This window comes from Littorina saxatilis, linkage group LG17 (assembly GCF_037325665.1).
Source record: "Littorina saxatilis isolate snail1 linkage group LG17, US_GU_Lsax_2.0, whole genome shotgun sequence".
In the NCBI taxonomy this organism is placed as follows: domain Eukaryota; kingdom Metazoa; phylum Mollusca; class Gastropoda; order Littorinimorpha; family Littorinidae; genus Littorina; species Littorina saxatilis.
The window spans coordinates 37,280,374-37,298,822 of record NC_090261.1 but is presented as its reverse complement, the minus strand read 5'-3'; the positions used below and the strand labels follow the sequence as shown (position 1 = coordinate 37,298,822).

General features: G+C 37.9%; 2 protein-coding genes across 3 annotated transcripts in view; one reads left to right on the top strand and one right to left on the bottom strand.

Moving 5' to 3' along the window:
• The window catches only part of LOC138951813 (serine palmitoyltransferase 2-like), a 47,958-nt gene extending 37,410 nt beyond the window's left edge, over positions 1-10,548 (top strand). For both annotated transcript variants that reach the window (XM_070323365.1, XM_070323364.1), the window contains exon 13: positions 1,952-10,548. In XM_070323365.1, coding sequence (XP_070179466.1) covers positions 1,952-1,954 — 3 coding nt within the window. In that variant the 3' untranslated portion in view covers positions 1,955-10,548. The remainder of the gene's footprint in view (positions 1-1,951) is intronic.
• Positions 10,549-10,684: 136 nt separating this feature from the next.
• Positions 10,685-18,449, bottom strand: part of LOC138951806 (endoribonuclease Dicer-like) — a 28,180-nt gene continuing 20,415 nt past the window's right edge. The window contains exon 18 of the mRNA XM_070323357.1: positions 10,685-18,325. Within this exon, the coding sequence (XP_070179458.1) occupies positions 18,166-18,325 (160 nt within the window). The 3' untranslated portion in view covers positions 10,685-18,165. The remainder of the gene's footprint in view (positions 18,326-18,449) is intronic.

Genomic DNA, 18,449 nt, shown 5'->3' with positions numbered 1-18,449 from the left:
GTAAATTGTTAGGCTCCAGGGATCATTCTTGAGATTCGTGCAAATCCGCTGAGAAAATTTTGGGGTATATGTAGGTATAGACCCAAGTTTATCGGCCGGTCCGCTGATCGCGACGCTCCATTCCATACTATTCTTGAACGGTTGGTTCATAAAACGGTCAGACTGTTGCTGGTCGATCCGTATGGGAACGCGCTCTGTGTCTTTGTCTCCCACAGTCACCGTTTCAACGTAGCTATCGGGGATTCAGTATAAGCATACCGTATGAGAATGATTCGGCGCCATTTTTACATCGCTTTGAGCCACTTGCCAAAATGATGAGGAAGCTAAAGCGAGACGAAACCGTTCTATCCCGGGAAATTGACCAGCAGAAGTACAAGAAAAATCTCTGGAGATTCGACTGGCTCGATGAAGTTGTATCATTGAGCTGGAAATACGAGAAAGGCCAGAAGACACAAGACGTGAAACTGAAAGTTGGCGATGCTTTTGCTAAAATCAACTTGCCGGGAAAAGCTCAGTGCACTTTGTGCAACGATGTTAATGTTATCAACTACGGTTCCAATGGAAAGACTGCCCTCAAAAGCCACTTGAAAAGCAACAAGCACCTGACTATCCTGAAAACCCAGTCGTGTAATCAGTCACTGGGGTCGTTTGGCACCGACAAGGTAAGAACATTGAAACCACACCGTCACACGCCACCACCCCAACCCCCATCCCCCCTCTCTCTCTCTCTCTCTCTCTCTCTCTCTCTCTCTCTCTCTCTCTCTCTCTCTCTCTCTCTCTCTCTCTCTCTTTCTCCTCCTTATTTTGAGTCTTAGCGTAAAATTAATTTGAGAAACATGGGAAGGAAGAGAAAGGGGGGGGGGGGGGGGGGCTATGATTAAGCTGAAATATGCATTTCAGGGCCATTTTTGTGTGTCTAAAACACTAAAAACCTTCAGCTTCTGGGGGCTTCGCCCCAGACCCCGACCAGGGGCGTTGCCCCTGGACCCTACTGGGGGCCGCAGAAGGCCCCCAGACCCCCACCTTTTTTTTTTTCCTTAATTATCACTTTTTCGGAATCCCATGTCTGGATATAGTGTGATACTTTGATTCGAACAAGCCCGCTGTGGCTGTCTTCTTCGACACACCAGCATTGGGTTTGTCTCGTCAAAGTATCGAAATACGATCATGATAATCAGAGACGAGAGATGATGCATGCGTGTCTTCGTGTTTTCCAAGCCCCGAGACTTTCGCTGTGAACGTGGGATCTTTATCGTGCGCATGTGTGCACACGGGGGTGTTCGGACACCGAAGAGAGTCTGCACAAAGTTGACTCCGAGAAATAAATCTTTCGCCGAACGTGGGGATCGAACCCACGCTGATAGCGACCAACTGGCTACAAAGCCAGCACGCTACCAACTCAGCTACGTCCCCGCCCCGCAAGAGAGAGACAGAGACAGAGACAGAGAGAGAACTGTGGGTGTGTGTGTGTTAGATGGGGGGAGGTGGTCAGTGTGTTTCTTGTGTATTGTGTGTGAGGATTTGTGCATGTGTGTGTCAGTTGGTGAGAGAGAGAGCGTTTGTGTGTGTGTCTGTGGAGAGAGAGAGAGACAGAGAGAGAACTGTTTGGGTGTGTGTCTGTGTGAGTTGGGAGAAGGGGGGTCAGTGTGTTTGGTGTGAGTTATGTGTGTAGGTTTGTACATGTGTGTGTCAGTTGGTGTGTCAAAGAGAGAGAGAGAGAGAGAGAGAGAGAGAGAGAGAGAGAGAGAGAGAGAGAGAGAGAGAGAGAGAGAGAGAGAGAGAGAGAGAGAGTGGTGTGTGTATGAGTGGGCGCGCGTGTTAACTTTTCATCTTTAATATCTTGCATATATGCATCATTTCATTTATGAATTCTATAGAAAGTAAAAGTATTCCACAAGGTATGATACTGTTTGTGCTCATATTAATGTATTTTGACTTTCTTTTCTTTCAGTGACTTTGTTGAGAGGAAATCTGGCACCAAAAAGACGGATTCTCAGTAACAAAGAAGGAGAGGAAGTTTCTGTCTTTCATTCGTCATTGACTCTTTTCATGGACACATCAGGAGAGTGAACTCGCTTTCTTTCATGGGAGACTTCCATTTCTTTGTGTGATGCTTCACTGCTTGTGTTATATTATCTATGACAAAATATCACCACTTTATTTTCTTTTTGTCAAAACTGCTTGTGCACGTGAATTCCAGATTTTGAGAATGTAACACATGATAATGTAACAACTCAAGCTTGTTTTCTGTTAGGTTTGCAAACCACATTTGATTTGGAATTTATTTGTTATTTTAATTTCATTTGTGTTTGTCATTTTGGTTTTGTCCTTTTTTTAGTTCTCACAGTACATTTCATGCATATTTTCCCCCCATGTGTCTCTCACCGGATGTGAGCGCAGAAAGGATTATCTTTAAAAAAAAAGTTTCTTTTTTGTCCTTTTTACATTTAGTCAAGTTTTGACTAAATGTTTTAACATAGACGGGGAATCAAGACGAGGGTGTGGTGTATGTATGTGTGTGTGTGTGTGTGTGTGTGTGTGTATGTGTGTGTGTGTAACGCGATTCCGAGAAAATACTGGACCGATCTTCATGAAACTTGACATGAGAGTTCCTGAGTATGATATGATATCTCTACCCGTTTTTTTTCATTTTTTGGATAAATGTCTAATGACGTCATATCCGGCTTTTTGTGAAAGTTGAGGCGGCACTGTCACGCTCTCATTTTTCAACCAAATTGGTTGAAATTTTGGTCAAGTAATCTTCGACGAAGCCCGGACTTTGGTATTGTATTTCAGCTTGGAGGCTTAAAAATTAATTAATGAGTTTGCTCATTAAAGTTGTCATTAAAATCAAATTCTTGCAAACAGATTTCAAATTGATTGCATCGTATTCTTCATCAAATTCCGAATCTAAAAATATATACATATATCATGTTTACTCTTAAAATGTGATCACAATTAACGAAAATAGATTAAGTAGTACTACAATTAAAATTTATGAAATTGATCCAAAAATAATTTCATCTTATTCTTTATTATTTCCTGATTCCAAAAAAATATAGATATGATATGTTGTATTCAAAACAAGCTCAGAAAGTTAACAAGAATACAGAAAAGCGCGCTTTCCTTCTTTGCGCAATACGCTACCGCGCTATTCTTGCTTGTCTATTTCACTGCGTTTTGCACGTGATAAGTGAGCGATTTCCTTCTCGCGGCATTTGACGAAGCTTTATTGTCTTGGTGAAAAAATGCAATGTGTTCAGTTTCATTCCGTGAGTTCGACAGCTTGACTAAATGTAGTTATTTCGCCTTACGCGACTGTTATAGATTTGTGTCTAGCTTAGTAATTTTAGTTTATTTAGTCCTTTGTTTGCTTCTTAGTTTTTTTTCTCATTTTTCTCATCCTTTTCTTGTCTCATTTATACAGACTCCTGTACTTACATTAGTGATTTTTGTACTGAATCAAGATTTTTTTTGTACCTAAGTTTTTCTTTCTTATGATTTTTTTATATTTTTTTTACGAATAAAGTATAATGATCTGTTGAACACAAGTCATATTTGCATGAAACTTATTTTGAAGAAATAGACACATTTCATGAACATTTCTCTCGCCTTTGGTAGGTCCACTTTTTTTCTGAAAAATTCAGTCCAAGAAAGGAATCCATGAAAGAAAAAGATATTTTTTCACGATCATTGATTGCCTTTTTTGCTCAACCAAATCTTTTGTGACCAAGACATGGCGATCTTATCGCCATGGACCAAGAGCAATTGTTCCCTTTGCCTTAAATCACTGCTTTTACAAATTGCTGCTCTTGTCAAATTCATTGAGTAGTGATCATTTTTCTGAGTTATGCCATAGCTCTCTCTCACCATCTTTGACAACTTAGACCATTGTGACAGAATGAACAATGTTTCGAAAATAACTCTGTCTGGGTTTCTGGGCGTTGTGTAAGAGTTGTATTCCTTGAACATGAGGAAAGATAGCATCACAGTGAACAATGATCTCCCATGTGCATGTTTTCGAGAAAAAAGTCATCATATTAAGCAAGTACAGGCAAATCCGGATAAGACGAAATTGAAGGGACCGAATTGTTATTGTGTCCTATCCGAAATTTCGACTTGGTCATAGTACAGTGGAACCCCTCTCTAGCGACCTTGAAAATGTTGACAAAAATCGGTCCTTATGGAAAGAGAGTGAAAAATCGGCCACCGTTCTCAGCATCGCGTATCTGTGTGTAACATCTTTCATTGACAAGATACTCTTGTTTCCCTGCAGCCTTGACCAGTGAGTCGGTTACCTAATCTGTGAACCCTTCAGTTGTGTTGCTTTGTCAAAAGTTAGACACAGTCAACTAGTTTTGCTCTGAGTGAACAGTGCAGCTGGCCTCAATTAACCGGTGACACCTCTCTGGCCACAGCACCAAACAGTACATGGCTGGGGGGAGAGAGAGAGAGAGGGGGGGGGGGGGGGTAGCTGGCTAAACTCAGTGGGGTGTCCGGTGTCACTGAAGTCAGCAGGAAGAGCATTGGAGAGAAATAGAGAGGTGTACTCTTCCAAACAATTTCCAAGGATCAGTTGTCAGGGCTTTGGGTAGTCAGTGAGGGAGACTCGGAGAGTGAGAGCGGTTTGTGTACAGTCCGACTGAAGAGTGAAAAGTCACTGCCACAAGATCGGCATGCAGTCAATAAAGCCAGACAAGAAGAATGATTATGACATGCGGCTCTATCTGCTGTTTTTTTTTTATTCAAACTGGTTTTCAACGCTTATTCTCACAAAGCATCTGCACACCTGCCTCTGCCTCTGTGCTGTGTTTGTGTGGCTGCTTTCGTATGATGTCAGTGCATGGTGAGTGCGTTCACTGCCTTGTCACCACTTCCCCACCTTTTTCAGAATGTTTTCTTGGAGTTGGATAATTCTCCTTACTCCTCGCCCCCTCCTTACTCCTCGCCCCCTCCTAACTTCAGTTCATACTTTATTGCGTGCCGACTGACCAGTCGGTGTGGCGTCCGTGTAGAGAAGAAGGGAATAAGGTTACACAATGCGCTAGTGTGAGACGCCAAGTTTCGTGTTTCGAGTTGCTGTAGTAAATATAGAGTAAACTTTGTCTTTGGGACTGACTTTCTGTTGTGTGCTATCCGTCTTTCGACTTACGTAAGAGAAATCCCATTTCGAGCTCAGGGTACTTTGTACACATAGATAAAGAGGGATAATTCCGGACCAGAATTTCTTTGTGTGCTAAGCGAATTTTTGACTTAACCGTTTGTGAGTTAGCTGGATTTGCCTGTATTGCATTTTGAAAGTGTCTGCTCAATTCGATGACAGTTTATTTTTTTCAAATTCATATCGGAGTTCTTTGGTCACTGTGGCGCTTGTTAGCTTTTTGACTCACATGCGAAGCAAAAGTGAGTCTATGTACCGGTACTCACCCGAGTCGTCCGTCCGTCCGTCCCCCCCGTCCGTCCGGACGTCCGTCCGGAAAACTTTAACGTTGGATATTTCTTGGACACTATTCAGTCTATCAGTACCAAATTTGGCAAGATGGTGTATGATGACAAGGCCCCAAAAAACATACATAGCATCTTGACCTTGCTTCAAGGTCAAGGTCGCAGGGGCCATAAATGTTGTCTAAAAAACAGCTATTTTTCCCATTTTTCCCATTTTCTCTGAAGTTTTTGAGATTGAATACCTCACCTATATATGATATATAGGGCAAAGTAAGCCCCATCTTTTGATACCAGTTTGGTTTACCTTGCTTCAAGGTCAAGGTCACAGGAGCTCTTCAAAGTTGGATTGTATACATATTTTGAAGTGACCTTGACCCTGAACTATGGAAGATAACTGTTTCAAACTTAAAAATTATGTGGGGCACATGTTATGCTTTCATCATGAGACACATTTGGTCACATATGCTCAAGGTCAAGGTCACTTTGACCCTTATGAAATGTGACCAAAATAAGGTAGTGAACCACTAAAAGTGACCATATCTCATGGTAGAAAGAGCCAATAAGCACCATTGTACTTCCTATGTCTTGAATTAACAGCTTTGTGTTGAATGACCTTGGATGACCTTGACCTTGGGTCAAGGTCACATGTATTTTGGTAGGAAAAATGTGTAAAGCAGTTCTTAGTGTATGATGTCATTGCTAGGTTTAGTTATTTGACCTTGACCCTGAAGGTCAAGGTCATGTCAAGGTCAAGCATGTGAGTCGTATGGGCTTTGCCCTTCTTGTTTAAATCTTGCCTCACCTTCAAGGGACGCAACTCTAAAACAATGCATAAAAACTGTGACAGGGTTATTCCTGGAAAACATCTTTTGTCATCAGGAGGCATACCTCGATCATTCATCACAGCTTGTTTAACAATGAATGACTGTATGCTCCCAGTATTATGACATTCAGTTTTTCTCAAGATCAAGAGCGTGATTTATTCCAGCATATCATTCAAATGTGCAGTCACTGGTGTTTTACAGGATGCTGTTGTGTTTTGATATGCTCACAGTTTGGAGGGAATTGTTATCCCTCGCATTGTGTCTATCATGATTAGATCAAACCATGGCTTGCATGGTTGTTCAGTTAATTCATTTGATCTCTGTATTTTGATCTTTATTATTCTGTTCTTTGAAAGCAGGTAGTCAAAACAACTATGACAAAGGATAGAGGTGAAGGTTTAAGTGCCAGACGTTTATGGACTTTCTCATGAGGCTCAGTCAGCATCAAAGTCTTGACAGTCAGATACATAACATTGTTTTTTGTGTGTATGTACAATTTTAATTTTAATTTCTGACCCCCTTTTTTCCAACTGAAAAGTGAAAAACTATTACTCGGGGGTATATTATTTGTCAATTGTAATTTGTGTCCAGGCTTGAAAAATACAGATTTAATGTGTTAATTTACATTGCAAGTTATCATTATTTCCCTGTGACCATCATGTGACAAAAATGCTCAGTTGCACTAAGGCAGCATGATCTACAACAAAATAACTTCAACAAAAACATTCACAACTGTACTTACCGCTTTGAAAACAACTGTTGCTTAAAAAGGGACAGACCATTTTAGGCTAAAAAGATGGTACATGTATATCCAGAAGTGAAAGAAATGTAGGGCCTCTTAATTTTTGTTTTATGTAATTTAACCTAATTCTTCAAAATGTGTAAAATGTAAGTTTTCCAGATGAATTGAACGTGCAGTTTTTTTTTATGGGAAACATTTTTCCGCCGATACTATTTTTAAATGTTGTTATGATCAAACACGTACGTTCCACCGTGTTTATGCTTTGTATGCTTATGTGTGAGAATTCCTTCATCATAATATAATCAAACTTTGCTTGACACTGGCGTGTTTTTGTTTTTTGAAAGATGTTTGTGTTTGTCTTGATTCCAAGGTGTCATTTTTTTTACTTTTCACAGGAATACAATAGATGTGTACAAGTGCAGGGGGAAATGTTTGTATTTAACAAAGAATGTATGGTGTGTAATATTATTTTTGCTTATGCATGATCGCTTAAAACGCTATATAAGTATATTCATTAAAATATTAATATGGATTCAGATGGGAGAGTTTTGTGTTAATTCTTTTCTTGGTTTGCTTCCTTTCTCCTTTTCTTTTTAAAGTAAAGTACTTAAGAAAGGGCGCTTGTAAAATGGATCTTAAACGAATATAAAGGCTGCTATGAAAAAAAAGCTATCTTTCAGATTCTTTGGTTTCTATTATAAAGCTGTGCTTTTGTGTGCTTTTGTGTAACTACTTTCTTTCTCTATGTGAAGTGTTACATTGTGTAAAATGGTAATTCTTCTAAAGTTTGAAGACATTTTCCGCGGAAGCCTGTTTATGTATGCATCGTGTGTGTGTAGTTTGCTTGAAAGGTTTCATGTGTACCGTATAAGAGAGTGTGTTTACATGTGTGAGTGGTATTATTTATGAGTTCTGGAAACTGGAACTTGATTTATATACTAGTTTTGTGTGCATGTTGAATGATACATTTGTCACTGCTGTATATTTGCATTTTGATATTTTTAGATGTCCTTCATAACAGAGGTACAAGTAGGGGAGTAATGGAGAAATTGTAGGATTGAAAGTTTCCTGCGAGATACATCTTTAAAGAAAGAAATTTTCAGAGGGTGTTTAATTTTTGTTTGTCAGAAAAGAAGCTAATGATTTGATGGAATTCTTTTCCATCGCCTTTTTGTACTGCGTCATTTTTGGTAACCATTTTTTCTCGACTGATTTTCTACACCATACAACAGGTTTTGTATTTTTTGGGTCATTATTTTGTACTTTTTTTTTTCTCCATTGTTGATTGTACCCCTGTAATCTTTACATGAAGGTGTGCATAATCGAAAGAAGTGTTGGTTGATTGTGTAATCTTTCTTCAGGTGATTGTTGTGTTTGATTCTTAAAGTATTTAAACGAATTGTTATGTTACTCTCCTGTTTGTCTGTGTGTTAATTGATTTCCAACATTTTGCCATGCATATTAAACAAAAACCTGTTCTTTTGTAAATAACGTTTTGTATAGTGCAGTGCATTCATAGCACCAGAGTTGTTTGGTTGTAATTTTTGTTGGGATATATTTATTGCATCCCATTGCGTTCTCTCTGCTGCTACCCCCCGCGGGTTAGGGGGAAGAATTTACCCGATGCTCCCCAGCATGTCGTAAGAGGCGACTAACGGATTCTGTTTCTCTTTTTACCCTTGTTAAGTGTTTCTTGTATAGAATATAGTCAATGTTTGTAAAGATTATAGTCAAGCAGTATGTAAGAAATGTTAAGTCCTTTGTACTGGAAACTTGCATTCTCCCAGTAAGGTCATATATTGTACTACGCTGCAAGCCCCTGGTGCAATTTTTTGATTAGTGCTTTTGTGAACAAGAAACAATTAACAAGTGGCTCTATCCCATCCCCCCCCCCCCCCCCCCCCCCCTTTCCCCGTCGCGATATAACCTTGAACGGTTGAAAACGACGTTAAACACCAAATAAAGAAAGAAAGAAAGAATTTTTTCTGGGTTTAGAGGATATTTTATTTTTTCTGGGTTTAGAGGATATTTTATTTTTTCTGGGTTTAGAGGATATTATATTTTTTCTGGGTTTAGAGGATGTTCTATTTTTGATGACTAATTTTCCCGTTTTGCCTCCACGCGGCATACTTCAGGAGGAAAATGTTAAAAAAATCATGTTTACATTGAGCTAATTACCCTCTTAGTCAAATTGATGTAAAACTTTCTGTCTTTTTTGTCAAAAAAAACACACTTGAATTTAATACAGTTGAACCTGTCTATAACAGCCACCCAAGGAACAGGCCGAAAGTGATCAATATAGACAGCTGGTTGCCATGGAAAGGTGAATCATACAGGGGAAAACTTTTCAGATATTTTTGGGGGTGATCGTGATGGGCAGGAGGTGATCTTTATTAAGAGGTGGTTGCCCCAGTCAGGTTCGACTGTATTTATTTTCAAGGGTCAGGACTTGTCATTCACTAATTCCTGCAATAAACAGCTGAAATCAAGATCATTTTGTAAGCTTGTATTTATTTGCCTGTGTGTTTGCCTGCCTGCATGCCTGTGCCTTGAGGAACAGCTGTTCTAACCTCTTTTCTGGTTGATGTTACATTGACAATTGTGCTTGAATTTCTGGAGTGTTGATTATCCTTATCAGCAGCCAATCTGTCCTTAACGTGTAAGCTTCTGACCTACACGTATGTGCTATCCAGTTTCTCAAAATTCAATTTTCAGGTGTTTGCTAAATATACAGTTTTTAGTCCAAAATATTCTGCTTTAATGTAATGTGTAAGTGTTGTGTTTTTCAAGCTAGGTAAAGAGAACTTTATTTTCTAATCTGACTACAGTATAAACTATAATGGATTTTCCCCTAACTAATTTGAGGTTTCCTTTGTAATGTACAGTTGTGTAACTTTAAATAAAGATTCATCAAATATATTTATTTTCATGATTAACAATTTGTTTACTTGTATCTTGACCTGATTTTATATTGTCTAATTAAAATAAGAAAACGAAAAAGAAGCTTGTTTGTGTGAAAACAGAACATTTGGTTAATCAACCAGAATTGTCTGGTTCTCAGATTTCTTGATTCCAGTGTTAATGATGTCTAAAGTTTGGTGTGAAAAAGATCTTTCAGATTGAAACACAGCTGACTTGCTTGATTGCTGTCAGCTGAAAGGAGATATGGAAACCTCAAGTTTGAATGTTCAGCAAGGTTTGCATTTACATATGTTCTGTTATAGCTTATAGACTTTAAAAAAAACTAACAACATATTTTCTATCCTCTCCTATGTTTAAGCTGCTCATTTTCAGTCTCAGACAATGGTATGGTTATGAATCACATTTATTTTCTTGCGACCTGAACTTGTTTTGAAGCAACACATTGGAAATCAATTTAAAAAAGGGTAAATTTTTTGCCAAATATATCTTGATCTAACTTACCGTAAACATTTGTGTTAGTTTCATAGACATCCCAGACATCGGTGTGTTCACTGTATGCTGTGTACACTTTTGATGCTGATTTGATAATACATACATTGTAATGTATGAATGCAAGTCTGATTATTTTGTATATTCTATTTCAAGTGTGTGTGTGAGAAAGAGAGAGAGAGAGAGAGAGTGTGAGATGTACAACCAATATAACTGAACACAAAAGCACACACACACACACACACCATTAGGTAGAAGTAAACAAGCTTGCACCAATCATTAGTTTCTTTTCTCCACAGATAATATTTATATCATCACAATGTATAAACACAACACAACAGATCACAAGATTTTAGCACACACACAATAACATCATTCCAAACAAGTAAACCCATTAATCTTTCATTTGCCTAAGGTCTTGATTTTCCTGGTTGACAACTATTCTATGTGTGCACTTCTAAATGTACTGTTTTGTCTTGAGTCTGGGTTTTCAGACTCACACAGCCCTAAAATTTTAGTCATAACATATATCAAGAAATAAATGTAATCATAAAAATAAAATACATAAAATAATGTCTAGGCAGTAGGCTGAGGTTTTGGGAAGTGTGAGAGATTTGTTGTTGGTTTTCTCCACAAGTGAATGAAGCATCAAGTTATGATGTTTAGCAAAATAAGCAAAATGTTTTTCTTAAATTATAAAAACAATTGTAACTATACAGGTAGTTGTTAGGCATCTTTCTTTCTTGAAAAAAAACACACACCAAAACAATAATAAGGATAAGATATAGAGTCCTGTCAGGTTACCCTCAAGAAAATTTGGGTTTCCCACTTTTTTTTCTTTTGTTTTTTGGTGTGTTTTTTTTGTTTTTTGTATACATGCATCGTGTGTTCATGTTTCCAAGCCCTGAGACTTAAGCTGTGAACTTAGGATCTTTTTCATGAGCATGCATGCACACAAGGGTGTTCCGACACCGAGGAGAGTCTGCACAAAGTTGAGTGGAAAATAAATCCCTCGCCGAACCTTGGGCCATGAATTTGTGTAAAAGCTCGGCCAGAACCGAGACGGTGAGCCGAATTGTTCAAACGAGATTAGGACTGTGCCTTCAATGATCTTTCATGTCCAGTGGAAGTTATGAAGTTGTCAGATTATGCTCTTGGGATTTTATGAACAGAGTAAATAAATGCATGTTTGGGATTGCTTCTGTTGAACTTGAATTTCCTTGAAAAACCTCATGCAACATCTTCAAACAAAATGAAAATTACTTCCCATTTTTTTCTTCTCCAAATTGATAACCATCCTGTGTGTGTGTGTGTCTGTGCTCTCTGTGTCCTTCTACATGCAATTAAGCAAAGAATGTATCAGAGGTATTAATTATTGGCAAGAAACATGGAAGAAAACAATCAATATTCACTTTTCTGGACAAACTTACAACAAAACTACATGTATATCATCACTAAAAAAAAAATTCCATAAATCATTTCACCCTAACTTGTGACTAAACAAGGGTTTAAAGTGGAAGATTAAAAAAAAAAGATACACAAAGATCCTTTACATCTTCAGAAGAAAAAAAACTCTGGGAGAGAGGGATGGGTAGGGAAAGGGTGACAGGAACAAAGATGTAAATATACACACAAGGACAGAAGAAAACAAGCATAATTATAACAAGAAAAGCAAATGCTCATATGAATCGCCTTCATCAAAAGAAATATAAATCGGAATTATCAGCAAATTATATTTTTCTACTGACTAACCTCAATCCCAGGCATTGTGACCTTGAAATTTAACAATGATATAGCAGTCTGATGTCAACAGGTCGGTAAACCATGGAACTATATAAAGTTTCAAATATGTAGCATCAAAAAAAAAAAAAAAAAAAAAAAATATTACTCCAGTCACCAACTCTTGTCCCAAATAGAAATAGTTTCTGAGAGGACGTAAACTCCCCCTTCTAGTTCCATCAAAAATAAAATATAGTTTTAAATTTTTGACCCCACTGTGGCCTTGAAATTTGATTACATCATTAAAATTTACATTTTGTTTTAAGATGTTGCATGAGGTTTTTCAAGGAAATTTTAGTTTAACAGAAGCAATCCCAAACATGCATTTACTCTGTTCATGAGACTTGGGTCATGTCTGGAGGTCATCAAACCCTAGAAGTGTGTAAAGTTTCAGGGCTTTAACTTTAAAAGCATCCTATACAAATATAATCTTTACCTGAATACACCCCACTGTGACCTTGACATTTGGCAAGGGTCAAACAAACTTGAATCTTGGAGGTGTACGTCCTAAAGGTATCTGAAGTTTCCGTTAGCTCTAGCTTCAAGTATCTTAAGGAAAATGATAATTTCTCCATTATTTGACGCAAACATGACCCAGCTGTGACCTTGAAATTTGTCAAGGATCAGTCAGACCTATGTTAAGTCTTGCGATCATCAAATCCTAAAAGCGTGTAACGTTTCAAAACTCATAGCTTCAAAAACATCAGAGAAAATCTCAATGTTAAGGTCATTTATTCAAGGACAGTCTCTGGGCATCCGCCTGCCCGTCCATTCAGACAAAGACGGCTCATAACTGTGACTCACAGATTGTTCAGATGAACTAAAAACAAAAGACCAACAGCACAAAGTAGACTTACAACTGAATCTATTGTCTTGTGCAGTTTCAATTTAACTGAGAACAATTATCATGTAACCATGTTCACATGTAAGCCATGCAGATAAAATGCCATTTGTAAGCGAGAATTCTGTTGAAACACACACACATCCACATACATGCATGCGCACTCACACACACACACACACACACACACAAACAATGGCAAATAAGTAACCATGCAGGAAAAACAAAACAATTGATTCAAAAATGAATATTTCATTGCATTTCGTTTAAAGAAAGGACAATCATAGTACACAAAACTTTGCAGGGTGAACATAAAGTGTTTAACTAATCTGTCCAGTTAATGAAGCATAAAAGATAATGAAGAAAGCCATAAAAAAAACTATAAAAAAACACACAAAAACACCAGGAAAAAAATAAAAATAATGCAAGCTGCTAAAACAATAACATGAAGGCTACACATTCTTTTAAATACTGCAATTTACTTATGGCACTGTAACTGACTAAGAGCACACAGAACCCAACTGGAGGTTTTAGTAAATTGACGACAATAATCATACACACTGCTAAAATACTCAAGTAAGATATAGTAAACAAACAATTAAGATGGAACTTGCTATGAATAAAATGTGGAAAAAGCATTTTTTCATGAAGTGCTCCCTTTTTATTATTATTATTTTTTTTTACATTATTGCCGCAAACAGTTGCCTCAGAATGAAGACTTTACATATATGACACGAATGAATACATTTTGCCAGAATCTTTGAGAAGATTTTCTGAATACTTCAAGATCTGTTGACGCTGCCAGTATTTCCAGACATAAAAGTGCACACATACACACACACACACATACACACACACACACATACACACTGGAATTTTTTTGACTGACCAAGGAATTTGAATAGAACTGAAAACCAATTAAAAACGTCATACATCTGGAGTTGATCACGACAAACAACAACCAGCTCAAGACAAGAGGAAAAGACAAGAATATTGACAATATCTCATCCAAGCAAACAAGAACCAGCTCAACACATATGAGAATGAAAGAACAAAATAGTTTCACCATCTCATTCAACCATCCTTAAAACACAGAAAAGATCTTTGAAGACTGACAAGGTAAAAATCACACTCATGACAAGTATCACTCACAAATCGATCGTAAACAACATCTGCTAGCAGGTAGGTTGCAGTATTGCACTCAACAGCCATTGCAAATAGAAATAAACTTAAAATGCTGAAAATCCACACAACCTTTAACATTAAACAGAATCACATCACTGGAGAATTAACAGCAAACATGTATTTCTGATGAAACTATCACTGAATCTTATTTAACAGACACTGTACTTTTTTGTTTTTAAAGTCAAAATTGGCTGAATTTAATATTTTTTTCTGGAAATCCAAAGAACGTTGGATACCAACTAAACAACCTGACCACACACAAAAAAAACTTCAACATTCTGTGAACACGTACTGATAAAAGGGCTGAACCAGTGTGTTTATGAAAATAGGAGAACAAATTTGGAACTGGTTAGCCTCAATAAATATTCTGTTGAACTGATACAGATTCCTTATGATACATAGTGTATGTATGTTACAAGCAAGTTTTCAGAAATACACACATTAAAAAAATCCACAACAGAAACAAGATCTCCATTACAATCTACTAACAACACCTGTGACAATTTACAGATTCCATGAAGGTTTTTCATCACAAGAGACACGTAATCAGATCATTTGAATATTTCAAGCATCACAATATTCAAGACTTAGATAATCTCCAATTCACTAACTTGCCAATATATTCCGATCCCCACAAGCTCATACCAATGACTCATTGCAGTCAGTACTACAGTAACACTGGTGTAACAGTTAATGATTAAAAAATAAATATAAGACCCTCTAGAGAAACAAGGCTGAGTTGTTTACACCAGATATTATCATCCTTTAGTTCTAATGCTGACATGATTTTCTGGCAAACACAACATAATACCCTGGTTTCACTTTCATTGACTAACAGTACACAACTCTCTGCTGAATGAAACGAGAAGCTACATACTACTCAGATTTGCGAGAGAAAAAAAAAAAAAAAAAAAAATGTTGTGCTTAGATTGACATAATTTTAAGCTAAATGAGTCATTGGTATGATTACAATGAGAAAAAGTGTTTCAGTCCCGACAGGGGGAGGGGGGCTTGGATCTCCATTATTACTTGGTCACGAAGCATCAACACAATATCATCAGACAACATTAGACATAACGGCCGTCAGAATGGGTCATTCTAAATGAAAGACTCAACTTCAGTTTTTCACTTTACAACTTCAGTACTAGAAAAACAAACTGTAGAAACACACAGGTAATAACGAGTAGTCAAATGATAACACATACAAATTATACCATGATGTTCACTCAATGTTATAAAAGGGAAGCCGTTGGTTGGGGGGCGGGATGGGGTTGGATTGGGTGGGTAGGTTGGATTGGGTGGGTAGGTTGGATGGGGTTGGATTGGGTGGGTAGGTTGGATGGGGTTGGATTGGGTGGGTAGGTTGGATGGACATTGGGGGTAAATATGGTTGACAGTGGATGGGAGTTCTTGTACGAAGAAGCAGTACAAACAAAAGTCAATTATTTTCATTCACACAGACATACCTAATCAGCTACTTATTAACCACTGTATTAATCAAAGTGAGATACGGCAGGGACGTTGCTCAGATTTAATCTAAATGGCAAATTTGCTGAAATAACCATACATTATAGTTTTCCAAAGTTAAATGCACAATGACAAGCTTACAAGTTATTCAAAACCTGATAGACACAGTTTGTCAAGTCCCAAATCATATGAAAGTGGATAAGCACTGCTCCCTCCGAAATGTAAAGTCATGGATGTGGATAGGACTTCTTCAGTTAGATTTCTCTGACACAAGTTTATTCCTGGTGTTGAAGACTTTCCCATAGAAGTTATTCATCAATGGTACAATGTACATCCCTCTGAGCCCCCCCCCCCCCCCCCCCCCCCCCCCATTTTAGACTCCCCGCTTGATTATTGAGATTTTTTTATTTATAACCTCAGTGAATTTACCTCCTGAGACCTGATTTTTTTTCCAGTTTTTTCTGAGGTCTTAAAAAGGGGGTTTAACTACACAGCACTGATTCACAGTCACAAAACTCCACACATTTTTGCAGCTTCTGCGTGTTAAAAAAAGAACCCGATACATAACATTGTAAATCTCAAGGGAATTGCACATAATCCTGTATAACATGCACCCCGAACCTATATAAACACAAAACCATCACGGAATACAACTTGCTGTGCAAATGCACACCCCCTAATGGGAACGGAATACAACTTGCTGTGCAAATGCACACACCCTAATGGGAATATTCAAAGAGCCCTCCTTAGAAATATTCAGAATGGGAAATATGCTTTGTTTTTTCCATAGCTTATGCAGTGTAAAGGCTTTTAACATACATCAGTCAAAGCTATCTACAAGGGCCACCAGAGGGAATGACCAAACGCAGTTGTTATAGACAGGTGGTTGCCACCAAAAGGGGAATTAGAAAGAAAAACTCGTCTGGGATCCTTGGGAGTGGTTGTTGTAGGCAGGTGGTTGCTTTTGAGAGGTGGTCGCAAGGGAAGGTTCGACTGTAATTGCATTTCACCACATACTCTGAATCACCACACATTTGGCTCTGCGAAGCACCAATATCCATTAATTACATACACACGAAAGATAGAAAAGTAAGCTAAACTATTGACATCTTTGTAACAAAAATTACACATGGACAAATTCAATTTGAACTCCCTACACTTCCCCAAAATAGGACCATAAACTACGGCTGAACATACATGTATTTCATACTTCGCAAGCAAAATTTTACATGCAAAGATAGCACCACCAAAAGTGAGCTTTTCTAATGAAAATGTCAGACAAACTGCATGTACTGTCCACCCCATGCATTGGATGTGGTAAATATTAAATAACACTGACGTTTGAACACTTCACGATTAGTAAAATGACAAGCAAATACAATGCAAAACAAGAGAAAGCCAACAAGCATTAGTGTGCGTGCACACACACACGCACATGAAACACACAAAAACACAAGTTATGGATCAATTTCTTAAATTGTAGATTTTCTAATTTAAAAAAATGGCAAATCTGTCATGTCAACCAGTCAAATAAATCGATCAAACTACAAATTTTATGTGAAAAATATGTTAAACAAAATATGAACTGGTAGACATGATTTAATTTCCAGTATTTTCATATTTGTAATGATAAAATACTGTACATTTCCAGTTGACGCTATTCCTGTAAGACAGTGTTTTGTCTAAATCATTGAATTTGAACATAGAAAGCTAAAACTCTCTAATGCAGCTTTGTTGGATAATCAAAAGCATTCTTCCTGTAAAATGGCAAAGCACACAAAAACAAGGTCAAGGATAAAATAAATATCAAACAAATCTTTTTAAAAGAGGAAAGCTCTTCTCCTCCCCAGATGCTAGACAGTTGTATTTCTTAAACGACACACACACACAAACAAAATGAAAACTAGCAATAAAACACTGAACGAAATGAACGCATCATTTTCTCTCACATGTACTTACTGAAAGTAAAAGCCCTTTTTGTTCACACGTTGTCATCACATAAATAGACTTTCACATAAAAGACTATTTAAACATACCACACCCAAAATATTGCATAAAAATCTGATAAGTACAATTACGGAATGCGTTTACCAAATACATTGCGATTTCATTATCTTCTTCTGCGTCAACCGTCTATTTGGCTTGGACAGCCAGCTGAAATGTATTCTGCCTGGTTTCATGAATCAACTCTAACTTTCATGATTCATGCCTGACAATAGTGAAACATGCCAGCCCTTCATGAATCACGCCTGGCTATCAGGAATCATGCCTAAACTTCATGAATCATCTCTAACATTCATGAATTTTGTTTGTTTGTTTGCTTAACGCCCAGTCCACCACGAAGGGTGATATCAGGGCGGTGCTGCTTTGACATTTAACGTGCGCCACACACAAGACAGAAGTCGCAGCACAGGCTTCATGTCTCACCCAGTCACATTATTCTGACACCGGACCAACCAGTCATTCATGAATCATGCCAGGCCTTCTTGAAGATTGCGGATGAAACGCAGAGCCTTCTTGGCGGCAGCACTCTTTGCGATGCGGTAGTTGCGGCCCACACCGTAGAACACACCCTTGCCCACCACGTTGACCATCACTCGTATCTTGCCGTCCAGTGTCCGCTCCGGTTTCCTGGAAAGCACAACTTGAGAGTTAAACAGAGTAGAGACTGAAAAGAAGAATGGACCAACTGACCCTGTATGATTCAAGAAAAAGGGTCAAGGTAACTGGTTCTTGTCAACAAAGAATATCTGAA